This window comes from Nannospalax galili, unplaced genomic scaffold (genome assembly GCF_000622305.1).
Source record: "Nannospalax galili isolate Female #2095 unplaced genomic scaffold, S.galili_v1.0 scaffold1217, whole genome shotgun sequence".
Classification (NCBI taxonomy): domain Eukaryota; kingdom Metazoa; phylum Chordata; class Mammalia; order Rodentia; family Spalacidae; genus Nannospalax; species Nannospalax galili.
In genome coordinates, this window is record NW_008339068.1 from 679,806 (window position 1) to 701,553 (window position 21,748).

At 45.1% G+C, this 21,748-nt stretch overlaps 1 protein-coding gene across 2 annotated transcripts in view; it reads left to right on the top strand.

Annotated features, from left to right (window-relative positions):
- The window catches only part of Znf746 (zinc finger protein 746), a 20,270-nt gene extending 7,738 nt beyond the window's left edge, over positions 1-12,532 (top strand). Inside the window, exons 4-6 of one of the 2 annotated variants that reach the window (XM_029563911.1) lie at positions 7,957-8,148; positions 8,584-8,709; positions 9,768-12,532. In XM_029563911.1, coding sequence (XP_029419771.1) covers positions 7,957-8,148; positions 8,584-8,709; positions 9,768-10,861 — 1,412 coding nt within the window. In that variant the 3' untranslated portion in view covers positions 10,862-12,532. Of the gene's footprint in view, positions 1-7,956; positions 8,149-8,583; positions 8,710-9,764 lie in introns of both variants that reach the window. The other variant, XM_029563910.1, reaches the window with a different exon arrangement.
- Positions 12,533-21,748: the final 9,216 nt, after the last annotated feature.

Genomic DNA, 21,748 nt, shown 5'->3' on the forward strand with positions numbered 1-21,748 from the left:
TTGCATTTATTTAAAAAAAAAAATGATCTCACTAGGTCTAGTGAGTTGTCTACTTGATGTTCTTGGATTTTGTTGTTGTCTTTGAAACAGGGTCTCCCTGTAGCCCCAGCTGGCCTGGGACTCACTATGTAGACCAGGTTGGCCTTGAACTCACAGAGATCTGCCTGCCTCTGCCTTCCACGTGCTGGGACTAAAGGCATGCACCACCCCGCCCAGCCCATTCTCGGATTTTTTTGATCCTTCACACAAATAGCCCCTTTGTTTGGCAGTGCTAGGGGTCAAACCCCAGGACTTGTACGTTCTTTTTTTAATTGTGTAACATTTTTTCTGGTCAAGGAATTTGGTCAGGGTAGTAGTAGTTGCTGGAGAGATGGTTCAGCAGTTGGGAACACTGTCTGTGTGAGTATAAGCTACATATGTGCAGGTGCCCACTGAGGCCAGAAAAGGGCACTGGATCCACAGGAGTTGGAGTTACAGACAGTTGTGAGCTGCCCAGTGTGGATGCTGAGCTATCTCTCCAGCCCCAAGAGTTCTTGTCTTCTTAAAGAATTTAGCAGAAGGGCTGGAGAGATGGCTCAGTGGTTAAGAACATTGTTTTTGTAGAAGACCTGGGTTCGCATCCCAGCACCCACATGGCAGCTAATTAGCAGCTGGGCATGGTGGCTCATGCCTTTAATCCCAGCACTTGGGAGGCAGAGGCAGGTGGATCTCTGAGTTCCAGGTCAGCTGGGGCTACAGGGAGACCCAGTCTCAAAAAGACCAAAAAAAAAAAAGGAATTTAGCAGAGAGGCTCAGTTTTAGCAATAATTTGCTTAGCAAAGTGAGGCCAAGAAACAGTGTATTTGATGGCTCTGAGAGCAAGCTGACCAGGGCTAAGGTACAGCAAAAAATCTTGGGTTTGTTATTCTTTATGACGTTTTATGAATATTTATGAGGTAAGAAGCATGTTCATGGTAAGGTGACCCATTTTCTTCTCCCAAATCACAATGACTAGATCTCCCTTCTAGGGTTTTATTGTTTCTTTGTTTTTTTTAAGGTCTTTTTTGAGACAGGGTGTCCCTGGCCTGGAACTCACTAACTCACTATGTAAACCAGACTGGTCTTGAATTCAGACATCTGCATGCCCCTGCCTCCCAAGTCCTGGGATTAAAGGCATGAGCCACCACACCTGGCTGTGCCTCTAATTTTTAATGGGAACAACCTAACTACAGCTTAAGGATGTTTAGCACAAGGAGGCATTTTGACCATGGACAGCTACCAAGAGAACAGCTGCAGTTTCCTTGGTTACCTGCCTACTGGGTCTCAGGATTATAGGTGTGTGCTACCATATCTAGCTAGGAATTGTCTTTAAAAGCCTCTTCAAGCCAGGCATGCTAGTACATGCCTTTAATCCCAGCACTGGGAGGCAGAAGCAGGTGGATCTCTGGGAGTTCAAGACCAGCCTGGTCATTACCAAGTTCCAGGCTGGTCAAGACTGTGAGTGAGTCAAAAAAAAAAAAAAGTAATAAATAAATAAAGGATGAGGATGTAACCCAGTGGTAGCAATTTTGCCTAATATCCACCACGTCCTGGGTTCTGCCCTCTGTCTCACACAGAGACACACACATGTGCATACCTACTCACATTCCTTCTGCTTCTGGCTAGCCAAAGGTTTTGGGTTTTTTCTGTACAGTTATGTGGAAGTTGAATTTAGGGCCTTGCACATGGTAGTCAAGTGCTCTACATTGAGCTACAACCCCACATCCCCTAGCCGAAGTTTTTACTGTGAACAAATGTTATCCAATAGTGGGTTTTTTTTCTTTTTCAGTAGTGATTGTAACAAAAATATACAGAGACCTAAGTTCATGAAACATATAGAGTGGTGTTAGCACTGTATTCCAAACACTCAGCATAAGAAATGAGCAAAACCAGAACCTTCCAGAGTCCTTGGTCCCTTCCTCATGACAGCCCTCCCTTCTTAGAAACAGAAAGCAGAAACTGAGTGAGTCTATCCTTTGCCTTACTTTACATTTTACTCTGTGTGTGTGTGTATGTTTTTTTTTTTTTTTTTCATGGCTTAACACATTGTGTTTAATCCTCTTACTGCTGGAGAGTATTTGTATTTTTGTATTGTTTTTAAGTTTCAGTTTGTTGTGGGGGTTGTGGAGTTTTTTGTTTGGGTTTTGTTTCCCTTTTAAGGACAGTGTGGTGGTGACCATTCTTGGGTATTTGTAAAAGTTTCTCTAGGCCTGAGAATGGACCCGAGAGGGTGGGCCACAGAAAAGATGTGTATGTGATTTTAACACTATCTAGTGTCACATGGTCATGGAGTGGGGTTACCAGCAAGACTCGAGGGCTCCTCTCTGGTGCTGCCTCTTCTCACCAGTCTTAGAAAGGCTATTTTCATTCTAACCATCAGGTGGGAGTAAACAGTTTAAAATGCATGTTCCACATAGGTGAGGTTGAGCATCGTGTCCTATATTCTTGGGCCATTCTTTTTTCTATATGAAATGTCTATTTATGTCCTTTGCCTATTTTTGTTTGGTTTTTTTTTACTTACTGATTTTAAGAGTTCTCTATGTCTTCTGAATATGAATCTTTGTATCAGTTGTATATGTTGCTGGCTGATACTTTATCTGGAGCTGGAATTCAGGGCAGGTGCTCTACCAGAGCTGTGTCATCTGTGGTTTGAAAGCAGAGGTGCTTCTCACTTCTCTGTACTTGGATTTGCCAGTCTTTTCCTATATGGTTGAGCCTTTTGTGTCTTCAGCAATTAAGAATGTTTCCCAACCTTCAGCTCATAATATACCATCTTGTATTTCCTACTGAAAGTTTTCAGGTCTTGCTTTTCATATTCAAGTTCTTAACCCATAGAATAGATTTTCTGGTGAGCCGAGGGTGAGATCTTGGTCCTCTTTTACTAGCACTTTGTTCTTTTCCTGTTTCCATTGTGAGGAACCAAGTACCATGAAAAATCCAATTGGGGTTTTGGTTGAAGTTGCAGAAAATTGACACTGGCTTTTTGGAGTCATGTTATTCTTGACATCTTCAATTGCTTTGTTTTACCTATAATGTCTCAGTGAAACCTCATAATTTTATCCCAGGAAGGTGGTACACTTTTGGGGGGTTATAATTCTTTTTCTTTTTTGGCCTGGAACTTTCAGAGATCCACCTGTTTCTGCCTCTCAAGGACTGGGATGAAAGGTGTGCATCACTGCTCCTGGCTCAATTTCTGTTTGTTGCTGATTTATGGGAGTTGGGGGTAGGACATACCGCTCCCCTGCAGCAGTAGCTCTATGGAGGTGCTGTTTCATCCTCTACCCTTCACACAGCCAGCCTCCGGTAGTGTGAAGTCACCTACCCAACTGCAGAAATGAGGAGCAAAACTTGGAGGAGCATAGGTCTAGAGAGATGGCTCAGCAGTTAAGAGCACAGGCTGCTCTTGTAGAGGACCTGGGTTCGATTCCCAGTACCCACATGGTGGCTAACAATTGTTCCAGGGGATCTGAGACCCTCTTCTGACCTCCTTGGGCATTGCACAACGTGGTACACTTTACACACATGCAGACAATATACTCATACACATAAAATAAAAATAATAAAATGTAAAAAAAGAGTTGGACCAGCATAGTGCCTGGAACCAGGTGCCCTTGCTGCTCTGCTCAGTACAGGCTCCATAGCCCAGGTTAACTTCTGATATTAGGGGCATTGTGGAAAGCTCCCTTGTCTACAGATAAAAACTACAGTACTCTGAATTATCACTAATAAATACCTTAGTTCACTGGCTTTCATCATTTGTTTTCTCAGGTAAGATCCATCTGAAGACATTCTTAATAGTGTATTCTAAAAGCAATTGTCTATCATTTGTTGATATTTCTGCCTAGAAACCATGCCTGCATGTATATAAGTGCACCTGTGTCATGCAATGCCCATTGGAGGTCAGAAGAGGGCATCAGATTCCCCTGGAACTGGAGTTACAGATGGTTGTTAGCTGCTGTGTGGGTGCTGGGACTCCAACTTGGGTCCTCTGCAAGAGCAGTCAGTGCTCTTAATCACTGAGCCAACTCTCCAGTCCGATATTTGCTTTATAGCCTAGAACCCTCATGTGCTGTGTGGCTTGAGTAGCAGGTAGCTCCTTGTGTCTGGTTTCTATTCGGGTCGATTTGGTCAGGCTTGTTAATAGTGCTGCTACATTTCCCTGTGACCTTTATTGATAAGATTCATCCAAAAGATAAGTGTCAAAACTCCCCCACAGCATGGGTGGATCTTTCCCTTCCCCCTTAGAATTTTCAGTCTGCTTTATTCTTTTGAGGCTATTTTATTTTATTTAAATTTTAGAATTATTGGAGCTGGAGAGATGGCTCAGTGGTTAAGAGCACTGACTGCTCTTGGAGAAGACCTGGGTTCAGTTCCCAGCAGCCACATGGCGGCTACGAACCATCCTTAACTCCAGTTCCAGGGGAATCCAAAGCCCTCTTCTGACCTCTGTGGAATTGCACAACGCGGGTGTACTCACATACATGCAGGCAATACACTCATACATGTAAAATAATAATAAATAAAATATATTTTTAAAATTTAGAATTGGGCTGGAGAGATGGCTCAGCTGTTAAGAACACTGACTGTTCTTACAGTAGACCCAGCTTCAAATCCCAGCACCCACATGGCAGCTAACAACTGTCCATAACTCCAGTTCCAGGGAATGACAGTCTTTTCTGTTCTCCACAGGCATTGCATGACATGGGTGCACTTACCTACATGCAGGCAATACACACATACACATAAAATAAAAATATAAATAAAATTTTTTTAAATTTAGAATTTATCTTCTGGATCAATTTGTGATATAGACGCTGGAGAGATGGCTCAGTGGTTAAAAGCACTGACTGCTTTTGCAGAGGACCCGGGTTCAGTTCACAAGCATCCATAACTCCAGTTCCAAGGAATACAAAATCCTCTTCTGACTTCCAAGGACATTGCACAACATAGGTGCACTTCCAAATGCACAGGCAAGCCACTCATACATAAAATAAAAATTTTTAAATTGTGATGTAGTAATCCCTATTTCTACAAATATTTTTATATTTAAAATGAATTTTTTTCTGGATAGTTATATCATTTTCTTCTGTTAATTCTGATTTAGTATAATGTATCTTGCAAAAAGTACATTGATTGCTTTTTGTTAGTTGTCAGTACAATGATCTTTAGCTTTTTTCCATTTTTAATGTGTTATGCATGTATGCATGCATGTTTTTGCATGTGTGAGTGCATGCATATGGAAGCCCAAGATTGATGTAGTGAATCATCCTCCATCAGTCAGTCTTCCACCTTATTCAGTGAGGCATCGTCTCTTAATCAAACCTGGAGCTTGCTGATATGACTAATTTTGCTAGCCAGCATGCTCTGAGCACCTCATCTCCACCTTCCAAGGCTGGAATTACAGCCAAGTCTCCACACCCACCTGGCATTTATATGGGTTCCTGGAGATCCCAACTCTGGTCCTCCATGGCAAGCATTTAACCACTGAACCATCTCCCTAGCCTCATCTTTACCTTTTACATGTAGTTGTTGAGCACTTGACAGGTACCATAAGAACACAATACAGATCACATTGTGAAAAGTACCAAAAAAGTGTGAAAGATGCATGTATAAAAAACTAAGTTACTTTATATTGATTATATGATGAAATCACACTGTGATATTGGGTTAAATATAATAAAGTTGGAATTTATTTTACCTGTTTCTTCACCCTTCTCTGGTTTGGCTACTGGAACACTTCTAACAAGATGAGTGATCTTGTGAGGTAGTGCTGGTCCAAACCATTGCCCTGGCCATGGTACCGCTGACCCTCTTCTACATATCCCCTAGAGTGCCAGTCTTTACTCCTGCCTTTTTTGCATTAGTTTGCAAGTTACAGTTTTCATTCTCCTAAAGAAGACTTTAGGTTTTTTTTTTTTTCCTTCCTTTAGAAGTTACTCTGAGTCTAGTGGCAATACACTCTCAGCTATGTGTAATCGTGAAGTTATTTATGTCTGAAAATGTCTTTGATTTCTGTAGTTGAAAGACAGAATTCTAGTTTGTTGCTTTCTCTTGCCTATGAAGATAATTTCTCCTTTTCTTCTCTAACTTGGCTGTTCTTGGAGAAAAGTCATCTGTCAGGAAATTGTCCTCCTCATGAGCAGCCTGCCTGTTTTCTCACTTTTGTGGGGATCTTTGAGGATCTGCAGTTTCACCTCAGTGTAACTAGATGTGGGGGCCTCCTCCTAGTGCTAGGGATCAAACCAGGGCCTTGCTCATACTAAGCAGGTGCTGTACCTCTGAGCTCCATCTCCAGCCTGGATGTGGTTTTCTCGTTTCTTTCTCCTGCTTTAATCCCTGTTGTTTCCCCACCCTAAAATCTTGAGTGGAATGAACAGTGGTCTCTCTTTGAACATTACCTTAACCCCATTCTCTCTATTCTTTTATTTGGAAATGTAATTCCAATGTCTAGAGTCTGAATAGTACTCTGTAGTTCTTGATTTCTCTTGACTTTGCTGGAGATGACTGGTTTTCCTACTGGCTTGGTGATTTGTTAGCCTGAGTTCGTTCATTATTCAAAAACTGTGTTTGGAATGTGATGCTCTGAGAATGTGTGCACCTCTGCTGGCTGCCTGGTGCCAATGTAGACTCAAGGCCAGCTCATCCTATGCTTTGGTCCACACTGCTACTGAGAGACCTGACTGAAAGCACCCTTGCATAGTAGGCTGTGGGTGTCAGCTGCCAGGGGTCATTCGTTCCTCTTCCCCCTCAATCTTGAGCCAGGGCCTGGGCCAGCAGTTTCCAGTCTGTCAGGTTTTATAAGTTTAGTCCACAGGAAATGTTGGCCTCTGTGGTCCTGGGTTTATGGGATGGGATCTCTAGCTCTAACCTTAAGTCTTTCATACACTCCCTCAAACCCAGGCAGCAGCAACTCAGATGTCCTCCAACTTAACTTCAGAAAGTAGACTTTCCCTCAGCTCCTGGCCCATTTACCATACTATATTTATAGGTCATCCATGCTTAAAATTTTTGTATTTCTGGGGCTGGAGAGATGGCTCAGCAGTTAAGAACACTGGCTGTTCTTGCAGAAGACCCGGCCGGGTTCGCATCCCAGCACCCACATGGCAGCTAACAACTGTTTGTAACTCCAGTTCCAGGGGATCCGACAGCCTCTTCTGTCCTCCATGGGCATTGCAAGACATGGGTGCACTCACCTACATGCAGGCAATACATGCATACACATAAAAATAATAGTTTTTTTTTTTTTTTGGTATTTTTCCCAGCATTTTTGCGTGTCCCATACTGAGGGGTGATTCTCTGGTCCTTTATACATCTACCCAACCATCTACCAGAAACAGAAGTCATCTACTAAGATGACTACAGTGGCTTTGCTATTAGTATGTCAAGAGCTCTCTAGGTCATTTGCCTTCCACTCTGCCTCTTTTTCATGAGACAGAGTTTCATGTATCCCAGGCTGGCTTTGATCTCTATGTAGCTGAGGATGACCTTGAACTTCTGATCCTCCTGACTCTTATCTCCTAAATGCTGGGATTATAGGGATGTGCCACCACACATAAGCCTCATTTATGTGCTGCTAGGGACTGGATCCAGGTCTTCTATATAGTAGGTAGGCACTGTACCAACTGTATTATATCCCCAGGCCCTCACTTTCCTAATTGTTTTGTTAAATATGGAATCTATCTTTTAAGCTTATATAAATACATGTGAATGGGGGCATGAGGTAGGACTGGGAGTTCAATTTTTTTCTGGCATTTTTGCATTAAAAGTGAAAGCAGCTCAGATAGGGCAGCTCAGGTATTCTTCCCTCTGGCCACCTAACCACTCGGGCACTCACTGCCTGACCATACTGATCTGTTGCCTTCTCTTCCCACCTATGTTCCCTCGATTGGGTACGCATCCAGCTCAGGGCTAAGGGCTCATATACTCTCTCTTTCCTAGGCTCTGGAGCCCCAGTTCCTGCCCCTGACCTTCTGATGCAGATCAAGCAGGAGGGGGAGCTCCAGCTGCAGGAGCAGCAAGCTCTGGGTGTGGAGGCCTGGGCAGCTGGGCAGCCAGATATCGGGGAAGAGCCCTGGGGTCTCAGCCAGCTGGACTCTGGGGCAGGAGACATGTCCACGGATGCTAACTCTGGTGAGTAATTAAGACGGGGTTAGACACTGGAATTAGTTTTAAGGGCTGAGGGTAGGAGTTGGGAAGGTGCCTAAGAACATATAGGCAACTGTGAGGTCTCAGAAAAGCTGGATGACTAGTTTAGAAAATTTTTCCACCTTGAGGCAAGGGCTCACAGAAGACACTGTGTGGACCCCTGCCTTGGGCAGGGACATCACCATCTACCACTTGTTGGAAAAAGGTGAATGAGTTGGTAATACCTGAGCTTTCCAGTGCTCTGGAGAATGGAGCAAAAGACACTGACTTCAGATAGGTTAAGGCATTGTGGTCATTCAGAACAGCCCTGGGGGGCCTTCAGGGTTTAGCTGCCCTCCCCTCCCACAGCTTTCTTGTCACCACTCTCCCTTTGTCCAAGTCCTTCCCTAACCCACAGGCTGTGTTCTCTCTTCCTTGCAGGTGTCCATTCCAACTTTTCAACCACCATCCCACCCACTTCCTGGCAAGCAGATCTCCCTCCCCACCACCCCTCTTCAGCATGCTCAGACGGGACATTGAAGCTCAACACAGCAGCCTCCACAGAAGGTACCGGGGGTGGCAGGAGAGTAAATGGGTGAATCCCCAGCCTGGGAGCCCTGTTCTTACTGGTGAACTGCCCCAACTTTGAGCCAGCAAGTGTTTAGAAGTCTACGATCCTAGGATTCATTGTACCTTCTGTTCTCCATCACCTTCAAAATTCTAGTTTGAACAGCCATTTTTGTGGATGCCTGTGTTTCTTTCAGACTGCTCCTTTTCATTCAGATAACTGATTTCTTGAAGGTTCATCCCTCTCCCCAGACTCAGGCAATCTATGGCTCATGTAGCATGGATGTAAACAAACTGAACTGAAACCACTTAGACATTTGAACTGCCAAAGACAAAGGCCAGAGTTGAAAAGAACTACCATATTTGTGTACTCGCTTTCTCTTGTTTTGAAGGCCAGTTATCTATAACCTTAATAAAAATTGCTCTCCTCTTTGGGCACTACCCCTTTCTCCCAAAATGCTGAGACTAGAACCCTGATGTAAAGCCCTGGCACGGAACTTGGGTACATTTAAATAAAATGAAACACAACTCATTCACTAGTATTTACATCCTTAGGCCAGTGGCTACATTTCCTGCATGCTTACTGCATGCCAGATGTATTCTGAGATGCCTTTAGATGTGTTATCCAGGTTTATCTTCCTATAGCCTGGGAAATTAGGCATTCAGTGGAGCCGTGGGTTAAAAAATGTCCTGACATAGAGTTGTTACAGAGCAGAGGTATGGCACAGTCCCAGAGGCCTCAGAGGCCAAGTGTTGGTACATGGCCACCATACTTGATTCTTGGGATGAATTCACAATTTACTAATAGCAAAGTGGAAACAGAAACGGGGGGCCAAATCTGAGGGTTGCTCTTCCTGTCAGCAAGGCCCAAGACACTGAGGCTTTGAGGTTGCCTCACACCCAGACACAATGCTCTCCTAGGCCGTGACACGGAGGTTTGGTGTTGGAAGACCCAGTGGTGGTCCATGGGGCTGAGCAGCTGCTGCAGATCCAGATGCCCGGCATCAGTTCCTTCAGAGATGAGGACCCGAATGATCTTTACCTTTCTCTCTCAGCAGATGTAAAAATCGTGATCAAAACAGAAGTCCAGGAAGAGGAGGTGGTGGCCACGCCTGTGCACCCCACCGACCTGGAGGCGCATGGCACAATGTTTGCACCAGGCCAGGCTGCACGGTTCTTTCCTAGTCCTGTCCAGGAGGGAGCCTGGGAAAGCCAAGGCAGTTCCTTCCCTAGCCAGGACCCGGTGCTGGGGCTGCGAGAGCCCACCAGGCCAGAGCGGGACATTGGTGAGCTCAGTCCTGCCATAGCACAGGAGGAGACCACTGCCGGGGATTGGCTCTTCGGTGGGGTCAGGTGGGGCTGGAATTTCCGGTGTAAGCCTCCAGTGGGCCTGAACCCAAGGACCATGACCGAAGGGCTCCCCTTTTCCGCTGATGGTGGAGAGGCCATCCTGGACCCCAGCCAAGCCGCAAGACCCTTCAACGATCCCTGCAAATACCCTGGGCGGACCAAAGGCTTCGGCCACAAGCCAGGGCTGAAGAAGCACCCGGCAGCGCCCCCCGGAGGCCGGCCCTTCACCTGCGCCACGTGCGGGAAGAGCTTCCAGCTACAGGTGAGCCTGAGCGCGCACCAGCGCAGCTGCACAGTGCCCGACAGTGCGGGCTCGGGCTCCGCAGCGGCCTCCTCCTCTGGCAGCGGCAGTGGTGGTGGGGGGAGTGGCGGCAACGCGCGGGACAGCAATGCCCTGCGGTGCGGGGAGTGTGGCCGCTGCTTCACGCGCCCAGCGCACCTCATCCGCCACCGCATGCTGCACACTGGTGAACGGCCATTCCCCTGCACCGAGTGCGAGAAGCGCTTCACTGAGCGCTCCAAGCTCATCGACCACTACCGAACGCACACGGGCGTGCGGCCCTTCACGTGCACCGTGTGCGGCAAGAGTTTCATCCGCAAGGACCACCTCCGCAAGCACCAGCGCAACCACCCTGCGGTGGCCAAGGCACCTGCCCATGGGCCGCCACTCCCACCACTGCCTGTGCCTCCAGATCCCTTCAAGAGCCCGGCAGCCAAAGGACCCTTGGCCTCCACAGACCTCGTGACAGACTGGACTTGTGGCCTCGGTGTCCTAGGACCCACTGATGGTGGGGATCTGTGAGGGCCCCTACCCGACCTGCAGGCCACCTATGTACAAAGCCCGTGTGCACACAGCAGAGTGACTGAAAGCCTAGAGACAGGAAGGGGAGACTCGGCAGAGAATCAGATTTCCATGTTGCTGAACTGATCACTGGAAAAAGAGAAACCACCTCTAAACAAAGTAGGATTCTGATTGTGAAACTGAACACCTTGGAATCTTATGTAATTTAATTACAAACCCATTTTTTATTTTTCATTCTTGAGGAAAAAGCTGGAAAATGGTAGCAGCACCAGTTGACGTGTGGGGTATAATTTTGTTTTCGGGGGTGTGTGTCCACCTTGTCTAACAAGTCTTTAGAAAGGTGACTGGGGTAAGGAGGCTCTGGACTCACCTGACCCTACTGACTCATAGGTGTGGGTCCTTGGACCACACAGTCTTGTAGCAGTTGAGTCCCTGTTTTGTCTAGCCAACTGATCTGGACCTCCAGCCTTGGGTGGTGAGGGCCCCAGGGCCTAGATCACCAGCCTGTATTCAGCAGTAAGGACCCTGCTAGGAGCAGCTCTTACAGCTGCCAGCTTTCCTCCTGAGAAGGCCCCAAAGCCCTGGCTTGACTTTTCTCCATTTGATGCCATGTGGTACCTTCCACTGTGGGATGTGATTCCTGGGCCTGGCTAAGAAGAGTCATGTGGCACTGTTAGTAGTGTTAGATATGGAGGTGAAGAAGCCAAAGTCAGGTGTTGAACACTTGCACATGTGGTCACACAGAGCCAGGGCTACCGTCTTAGGCTACACCTTTCTCCCCTAGATGCTTTTGTTGACTGCCCATCCTGTAGTGTGTGCATTTTCAAAATGGTTCCACCTTGCTTCTGATTCAACCGTTACCATGACTAAGAAGCAGCAGGACAGGTGGTTCTTTCTGGAGATGAGGAAATAAAGGGCTCAAAGGGGATACAGCCTCTCATCTAGAGCAGTGTGTACCAAGAGCTGGGAAGAACTACAGCTGAGACCCAGCTCCTGGAACAGCGATTTAGAGGGGAAAAGGTTTGGGGATTTGCCATCTTTAAAATATTTGCCCCACACCCATGGATCAGATCACCAAGACTCAGAGGAACTGTCTCAGCAGCGCCAGCTAAACAGCCTTCCCAGTGTGTGCTCACTCATGACTGGGGCACTCAGGAGGTAGTCTGCAATGCCAGGTAATGGGTAAGTGGTTCTCTCAGGCCTACCTGGAATATCTTTACAGTAAGATTAGAAATAGGCTGAGGTTTCTGTCCATTACCATGCTTTCCCCACCCCACACACATCCACTCCCATGTTAAGCAGCCACTGGTCCTCTTGCCCAAATGGTTAATGGCTCCCAAAAGAGGGCAGAGACCATGGTGCCCATTCAGCTCTCTCCTGCATACTTTTATTAGGAATAGACTAGTTAAGAAAATTGTTTCTATGTACTGTATATTTTGTACCTGTTTACACTTCTAATATTGATATAACTGATATTTTGAAAAACAAATGAACAGGAAACTTCCTGTTAAAATAAAACCTAACCAGCACCAAGGCAGTTTGATGAATTCCATCCATTCTTAGACCTGTTATTTTTCCTGATGCTTCTAAACACATCCTCCAGGAGGACATGTCAGCTCATCAGCCCCCTCTAGCACTTGTTCACATTGGATCCAAAGAGGCCACTGCCCTTGAGAACTAAGGATGGATGATCACAGGTAAATTTGGTTCCATACAGATAATCATACTTTTAGAGGGATTCAAACACATCAAATCATACCCACAGTTTATTTGAGATAATATTCAGGAGCATAGGAAGGAAATTCTTGGAGAAAACCAAGGAGCCCAGCGTGTTGGCACACGCCTTTAGTCCTAGCACTCGGGAGGCAGAGGCAGGCAAACCTCTTGAGTTCAAGGCCAGCCTGATTTACATAGTTCCAGAACAGCTGGGACTACAGGGAGACCCTATCTCAAAAAGACCAAAAAAGGAAAACCATAGAGTATCAGGAAAATGGATGTTCACCAAAGGCCTCCGATTCCCTTCTCGCCTGGTAGCAATGCCTGTGGTACCCTGGTCTTGGTGCAGTCTCTCCAGCAGCAGTGAAGCCAGACCAGCACCTGTGTACCCACCTAGCAGTCAGTCCTCACTGTTTCACCTCACATTCTTGGTCTGGTCTTGGTCGTAAACTTTTTTTGCTTTGGGGGGGGGGCTTTTTGAGACAGGGTCTCCCTGTAGCCCCAGCTGGCCTGGAACTCATAGAGATCCACCTGCCTCTGCCTCCTAAGTGCTGGGACTAAAGTCGTGTGCTACCACACCTGGCTTGGTCATTTTTTTAAAGGAATTTTTTTTTTCATTTATTTCATGTTATTTTTCCACAGAGGGAATGAGACACAGAAGGGATGGTAGGTTCCACCAAGCCTGTGGTGGAAAGCCATGACCTTGCCTCACTCCTTACCAACTTGACCCTTCCGCTGTGTTTCCCATCTGGCTCCCCGACAGATGTCTCCAACACTTGGAAACCTGCAAGGAGTCTGCCCAGTTCACTGTACCCTTGCTCTACCCCAGTCCCTTCACTCTTAGATATACCCCCATACTTACATACAAGAATCTATCAAGCCAGCACTTGGTCCCCTGATAAAAGATTCCTCCATCCTGGACTGAGGTGCCACTTGCCAGATGACAGAAGAAAAGATGGCTAAAGCTACAGTTTAACCATGTCAACATCAAGAATTCTGAGCTGGGTGTCATGGAGCAGGCTGTAATCCTGGCAGTCAGGAGGTAAAGGCAGGAAAATCACAAGTTCAAAGCCAAACTAATTCACATAGTTCCAAGCAAGACCTGGTTGACCAAACAAAACACTTGAGATTGTCCTGTCCACTTGTAACTATAACTTTTATTTTCATTGTCATTCTTACCACTGAAGGTCTTCTGGGCCTCAAAAGTGTGACTGCCAATACCCACTGGGGCCTGTCTACCCTTTGCACTACTCCAGGGTGATCTATACCTGGTAAATCTGGTCATTATTGCCTCCCCGTTATCTTCTGGTTAAAACCCAAACCTCGAGTTAAAAAACTAGCTCAGCAGTTATAAGCACTGGCTGCTTTTACAGAGGACCCAGGTTCAGTTCAGCACTCACATGGCGGGTAACAACTGTGGGATCTGACGCCCTATTCTAGTTTCCATGAGCACTGCATGACACAGGTACATTTAGATACAATACAGGCAGAACACTCGTATGCATAAAAATATTTTTCAGAAATCCAAACCTCTAAAAAAAGGGGGGGGGCTGGAGAGATGGCTCAGTGGTTAAGTGTTCTTGCCGGGTTTGATTCCCAGCACCCACATGATGGCTACAAACAGTCCTTAACTCCAGTTCCCGGAGAATCCGAAGCCTCTTCTGACCTCTGCGGCATTGCACAACACGGGTGCACTCACACACATGCAGGCAATACACTCATACACATAAAATAGAAATAAAAAACTTAAAAAGCCAAACCTCAGCCAGGCGTGGTGGCACACACCTTTAATCCCAGCACTCAGGAGGAAGAGGCAGGTGGATTACTGTGAGATTGAGGCCAGCCTGGTCTACTGAGCGAGTTCCAGGCCAGCTGAGGCTACAGGGAGACCCTGTCTCAAAAAGAGCAAAAAAAAAATCCAAACCTCAACACAGGATTTCTGATCCCTCACAGGGAAGGAGAGGGGGAGCAGCCTTGCTCCATTTGTATCTCACCTCACCTAAGCCACTGGCACCTGAGCACAGCAGCACCCCCACTGCAGACACGACTCACCTTGCCCCCAGTCCACCTGGCACACTCCTGCCTACCTCCCACCTCGGGCCTTGGCTCACAGTCACCCAGCCTCCCCTGATCTCTGCAAGTGGAACTGACACTAGTCCTGCTGCTCTTCCAGCCCCCTGCAGACTCCATCTGTCACCTTATCTGACCCTCTCCTACCTTGTGGATGAAAGCTGTCCATTTAAAAATGAGACAACGGCTTACAAATCAGAAGGAGGCCTTTACTCCTTGACAGCTATGAAACAAGAGTTCCTGATTTTGGTGTAACTGTCAAGTTTGTTTTAACCCAAATTATTCTACTATGTGCATTTATTTTTTAATATTTTTTATTATTTTTATGTGTATGAGTGTATCGCCTGTATGTATGTAATGCACCCATGTTGTACAATGCCTGTGGAGGTCAGATGAGAGCGTCAGAGCACCTGGAACTGGGATTACAGACAGCTGTTAGCTGCTGTGGTGGTTTGAATGAGAATGTCCCCCATAGGCTCCAAGTTATTTGTCCCAGTTGGTGGCACTCTGGGGCAGGTGTGGCATCACTGGAGGAAGCACGTCACTGGGGGAGGACTTTGCCAGTGCTTAATTAAGCCTTGCTGGATTTCCAGCTGCTCTGTGCCTGCTTGTGGATCTGAGCACTCAGCTTTCTGTTCTGCCACCACACCTCTCCGCCATGATGAACGCTTGCCCTTTTGGAACCATAAGCTAAATAAACTCTTCTATAAGTTCCCTTAGTAATGGGTGTTTTATCACAGCAACAGAAAAGGTAACTAATACATGTGGGTGCTGGGAACCGAACTGGGTCCTCTGCAAGAGCAGTCACTGCTCTTAACTGCTGAACCATCTCTCCAGCCCCTACATATATTTTAAAATATTAAAAGAACCATTTAAACATTAATATGTACTCAAATAATTTCTGTGTGGTAGCTCATGTCTGTAATCCCAGCACTGACAGGCAGGAGGATGACTTCAAGTCCAGCCTAGGATATGCAGTATGCTCCAAGCCAGTGTGGGCTGCAGGGTGAGACCATCTCAAAAAACTAAATTTGAAAAAATATTTACTGCAAATACTGTGAATTGTATGACCCAAACATATAACTTATGAGCACTGTGAAATTCTGTGTAAGGTTTAATAAACATGGATGCTTTCCAAATTGAAACTAAAACAGAGGGAAACCTATATGCCCAGATGAAGAGAAAACAGCACACCCAGGTTATAAGCACAGAAGTTGCACCTGTCTGGGTTGGGTCTTGAGAAGGGCATGGCTGTAGGCCATGGCAAAACCATACTCCACAAAAATCCCTTGAAGTCCTTGTCAGCAAATGCAAGGTTCAGAAACACTCCATATACACATGAAAGTGGGTCCTCTGAGAAACAAATCCCGAGACTGTTTGTAGGGCATAATGCCTGTGGAAGACCAAAAGAGGAAGCAGGATTTTGGAGAAAGTCTCAGGCCACAACACTCAAACACCCATGAAAGGCAAGGCAAGGGAGCAAGACTTTGGAGCAAGTGCCACCCACTGAAGGACTGTGTGCTGGGCAGAAATGACCAGGCCCTAAACTTAGTCCTTGGCTGTTCCAGCCAAGAAGAACATGAAAACCACGCCATCTGCCAACGGGTTCACAGGTGGAGCTGCAGTCACTCCTGCAGATCAACGGCAATTTCGCTTTTTCTTTTTTGGGGGTGGGGGGACAATTTCATCCAGGAGCACTGTATTTACATAACCCAACTCCCTCTCAATACTGTGGCCTCCTCCTTAATAGTTACACATATAAAAAATATATGTACTGAGTCCATTTAGTGGTGCATGTGTCTATGTATGTTTACGGCTGACCACTTGAGACTGAATAACCTATCAGGAAGCTCATCCCTGGAATAAACTGATTCTCCCTCCTTTAGTAGCCACTGATCACCTGCAACTCTTCATCTAAAGGTAGGACCTCCTGAAATTTCTCATATCCACACCGGCATGCCAATTGGTGGTATCACTGTGCAGGTCTTCTTTAGACAACCAGACTGTTGAGACTGCATGGGTGCAGCTTCCCTATCATGTCTAGAAGACACTAGCAACAGGTGTCCTGGGCCTCCGGCTCTTACAATCTTCTCAGCCCCTCTTCTATGTTTCCCAAGCTTAGGAGTATGGGTCCCCTTGTAGATGTTTCAATTATAGCAAGGCACCCCAGTCACTTATCCTCCACAGTTCGGCCAGTTGTGGAACTTTGTAATAGCCTCCATCTGTGGTAAAAAGAAGCTTCTCTGTTGAGTGGAGAGAGCTACATTCAACAGAAGGGTGAGTATTTAGAGTAGGTTACACTGGTTCAGGAGAATAGCAAGTTCTTCAGCTGAGATCCAAGTGGTACAGTTGCATGGCTGCCACCTGTGACAAAAGCTTGTCGCTCTCAAGCTGGGCTGTAGGCCATGGCAAAAGCAGTATGTTCCTTGAGAATTTAAAATCACAGCTTGTACCTGCTAATACCAAAGCTAGCAGTTCAGGATTCAAATTTACATTATTTGAAGGGCTGCTAAACTGACACAAAAACTAGATGGTAGGGCTGGAGATGGCTCAGTGGTTAAGAACACTTACTGACTCGGGTTCAGTTCCCAGCACCCACATGGCAGATCATAGCCACCTGTAACTCCAGCTCCAAGGGCTCCAACACCCTCTTCTGGCCTCCATGGGCACCTGTAAGCATGTAATTCACACACATACATGTAGGTACACAAACATTCACATAAAATGAATAAATAAATCTTTTTAGAAAGAGGAAAAACAGCTGGATGGAGACCAAAGACAGCACTAGGGAGAAGTGCTTAACAACAGGAGGAACCATCACACAGACCACAGCCCTGCTCAACAGAAACTCCTCACACAAAACCACAAGAAAACAATCTGCTATGATTAAGGAACACAAACAGCGGGATTAAGAGTCCAAGAACTTGAATTCATACAAAGATACTCCCAGAGAGAATACAACACTTTTAGAATTTATAAAATTAACAGGGGGCAGAGAGTAGAAAATTCCTAGTCAATAGAAAACATGAAACCTTAAGAAATCAAGATACTATGAAATAGGATGAACCTTTTTTTTAATTGAATTTTTGTGTCTTTCATATAGAAAATCATCTTTATAACCTCTTCCCCCTTGGCACCTGCCCATGTCCCCCTACCCCCACCCCCCCCACTGGAATTCATACATTCTGTCATTTGTGTTAAGGCCTATCATGTCATGTTAGTGTCTCCAGATATCCCTCAGTGCAAGTTCATCCACTGAGATCTAGTCAGCCTATCTAGAGTCCCTCCCTTTAAGATCAGCTCTTCCTCACCCAGCAGTAATCAGCTGCCAATGATCCTTCGACTGAGATTGGGGCCTGCTGTCCTTTTCCACAGTTCTGTGCTGGGTTTTTTCTGCTTGAGTTTGCATGGGTCCTGTGCATGCTGACACCATTGCTGCAGGTTTGTATGAGAAGGGTCCCAAGAGCCTGTAGGGCTATTTCCATATGGTCATGCACCTCCTCCCTGGCTCTACAATCTTTCTGCCCCCTCTTCCACATAGGTCCTCTTCTGCAATGGTCCCTGAGCGGGTGGATTTTAATACAGGAATCCTGTCCAAGGACCCACACTCTGCAGACACTTATTCTCTGGGTTTTGGCCATTTGTGACCTTTTACATTCCTTTTGCATGAGGGAGTTTCATTGATGAGAACTGAAAGATGCGCTAGTGTTCTCTTCATTCCTTTTTCTATGTTCTGTGAGCCTTAGGTGTAGAGGTTGCAACCTAGATGTGCCACTTAGGAGGAGGTGCCATTTTTTTTTAAGTAGAATTTCTAGAAGTAAAAGAATAACTTTAAAAAAATTTAATGGACTGGTTAAACATAACCATTAATAGCTTAAAATTTTTTTGGTTGTCCCACCAGGCGTGGTGCTGGACGTCTTTAGTCCCAACACTTGGGAGGCAGAGGCAGGCTAATCTCTCTGAGTTCAAGGCCAGGCTAGTCTACATAGCAAGTGAGAGAGACAGAGAGACCCTGTCTCAAAAAGACCAAAAAAATAAATAAAATTTGGTTGTCCATCAGTATTTGTAGAAGACTCATTCCAGGGCCCAACTCCCACAGCCAATGTGAAAATCCTCCCAGATGGTCACGTCCCTTGTGGTATACTACTGTATAAACCTATGCACATCATCCTACACAGTTTAAATAATCTCTAGATTACTTATAGCATCTAATACAATATATAAATGCTGTATCAATAGTTGGTATGTTATTTAGGGGATGGTAATTTTTTAATATTTTATTTTTATTTATGTGTATGAGCGTATTGCCTACATGCACATAAGTACACCCATGTTCTATGATGCCTGTGGAGGTCAGAAGAGGGCAATGGATCCTCTGAAACTGGAGTTACAGATAGTTGTTAGCTGCCATGGAGGTGCTAGGAATTGAACCCAAGTCCTCTGCAAGAGCAACCAGTGCTCACAATCACTAAGCCATCTCACCAGACCGGGAATGGCAATTTTTATGGAATATTTTATGTCCAAACCCACAAATACTTTGAGTTAATTGTAGTCAAATATGAAATAAAGTATCCAGAATGAAGGATAAAGAAAATGAGATTAAAACATGACATATTAAAAGCATAAACTAGGGGGCTGGAGAGATGGCGCAACAGTTAAGAGCACTGGCTGCTCTTCCAGAGGAACCCTGGATTCCCAGGCCCCAAGTGGCTGCTAACAACCACTCCAGGCCCTCTCTAGCCTCCAAAAGCATTGCATGCACATGGTGCTCTTAAAATACATGCTGGCAATACCAGGCATGGTGGTATGCACCTTTAATCCCAGCACTCTCAGGAGGCAGAGGCAGGTGGATCTCTGAGATCAAGGCCAACCTGGTCTAAACAGCCAGTTCCAGGTCAGATGGGCTAAAGGGAGACTCTGTCTCAAAAAGACAAAAGAAAAAGTACATAGGCAAAACACTCACATATATAAAATGTTTTTTAAAAAAGAAAGTGACATATGGTAACATGGCATGTTAAAGACATATACTAAGAGCTAGAGAGATGACTCGGTGGTCAAAAGCACTTGCTGCTCTTCAGAGAACCTGAATTCAGTTCCCAGCACCCATGTCATATGAGTCACAAGCAACTTAATGTAACTCCAGCTCCAGGGGATCCAGTGCCCTCTCTGGCCTCTGCAGGTACCTGGTCACACACACACAAACATACATGCACACATTTTCTTTTTAAATCTTAAAAAAAAAAAGCACAGACTAGGAATACTTACCACACATCTCTCTAATCAGATATTCTTTTCTAGCAACTAGGAAAGCGAGTAGGAAGTTAGGAGCAAATAAAGATTTTAAAATCTTAAAATTTATTCTTTGTAAAGAAGTATTTTTAAAGATTTATTTTTACTTTAAATCATGTGTTTATGTGTATGTCTGTGTACATGAATGCAGGTGCCCATGGAAGCCAGAGGTACTGGATACCGCCAGGAGCTGGAGTTTCAGGTGGTTGTGAGTTGCCTGATATGGTTGCTGGGAATTGAACTCTAGTTCTCTGGAAGAGCAGTACCTGTTCTTAACCACTGAGCCACTTCTCCAGCCCTGAAAAGAAATACTTTTGAAAAGAATGATCAACAGTCAAAAGTGGTGGTGCACACCTTTAGTCCCAGCACTCAGGAGGCAGAGGCAGGCAGATCTCTGTGAGTTCAAGATTAGCATGTTCTACATAGAGAGTTCCAGGCCAGCCTGGGCTATATAATGAGACCTTGTCTAAAAATAAAAAGGGTCATATTCACACCAAAACTGTGAAGAAGGCAGCCCAAGTCATCATCACGAAGTACTGTATGTTGCCTGGGTAATGACTTCACCAACAACTGTGTGTTCTAGGAGACTGCCATTAACCCCAGCAAGAAGCTCCAAGCTCCATAAAATGATAGTAGACTAAGACATGCATCTAGTGAAGTGGAATCAGAGAGGCCCTATGAAAGGTAGCTCCATCAAGTTGCAGGAGGAAGAGAGAGAGGAGAAAGATAATTATGTTCCTGAGGTCTCAGCCCCAGATCAGATCACTGAGGAAGATTCAAATTGCTGAAGTATCCTCTCCCACCTACAGGTCACTTGGCCTATAGTTGGAATGGATTTCAAAACATACATGGAACTGTTAGAATCTTTTCTGGTGTTCTGTAATATTTTTAGTAAACCTGGGAACAGCAAAAAAAACAGTAATAAGCAATTTTCAGGAATGAAAGACATAAACCCTCAGATTCAAGAGGCACCAATCCTGACTATAGTAAATAAGGGTAAATGCACACATACAAATATAGTGGCAAAACTACAAAACAAAAACAGAGGAGTTCCTAAAAAGCAGTCAGTTTAAAAAGGTCTGACATCAAAGGAAAACTAATAGATTAAAAATACTTGCTATGATAAAAACAGAATTGACAACAATGAACTCTTGCCTATGAAACTATACAAAAAACTGCCAACCTGGATTTTATACTCTGATCAATTATCAATCAACAGTATAACCAAACAAAGACACTGTCAGAAAATGAAAACCAAGAGCACAGTCATAGACCCACCATCTCTTACCTGTTAGGACCCTTGTGGACCCCCAAATCTGGGAAAACCAAAATAATATGTTCCCACCAAGCACCACCAGTCCTATAGAAGAATTCTACAAGGAAAACTCCCTAGAGATAACCCAGGACACAGAATTTAAAAGAACAATTATAAACATGATCAAAGAATTCAACAAATTTAAAGAACACACAAACAAATCAAAGAACTAAAAGAAGACAGGGATAAACTTCTGACTGAATTCACAACAGAGATAGAAATATTGAAGAAAACATGCCGAAATGAAGGAGGTAACAAACTCAATAAGCCAATTTAAACGAATAGAAGAAAACCTCACTGATAGAATGAATAAAATGGAAAACACAATATCAAGACTGGACAAAAAAGTTGAAGGACTGGACCACTCAAGCAAAGATTATGAAAATTTTTTTAAACACAAGAATAGAATATACAGGAAATGGGGGACACCATGAAAATACCAAATTTACACATCATAGGCATAGAGGAAAGAAAAGAATCTCAGGTTAATGGTTTGA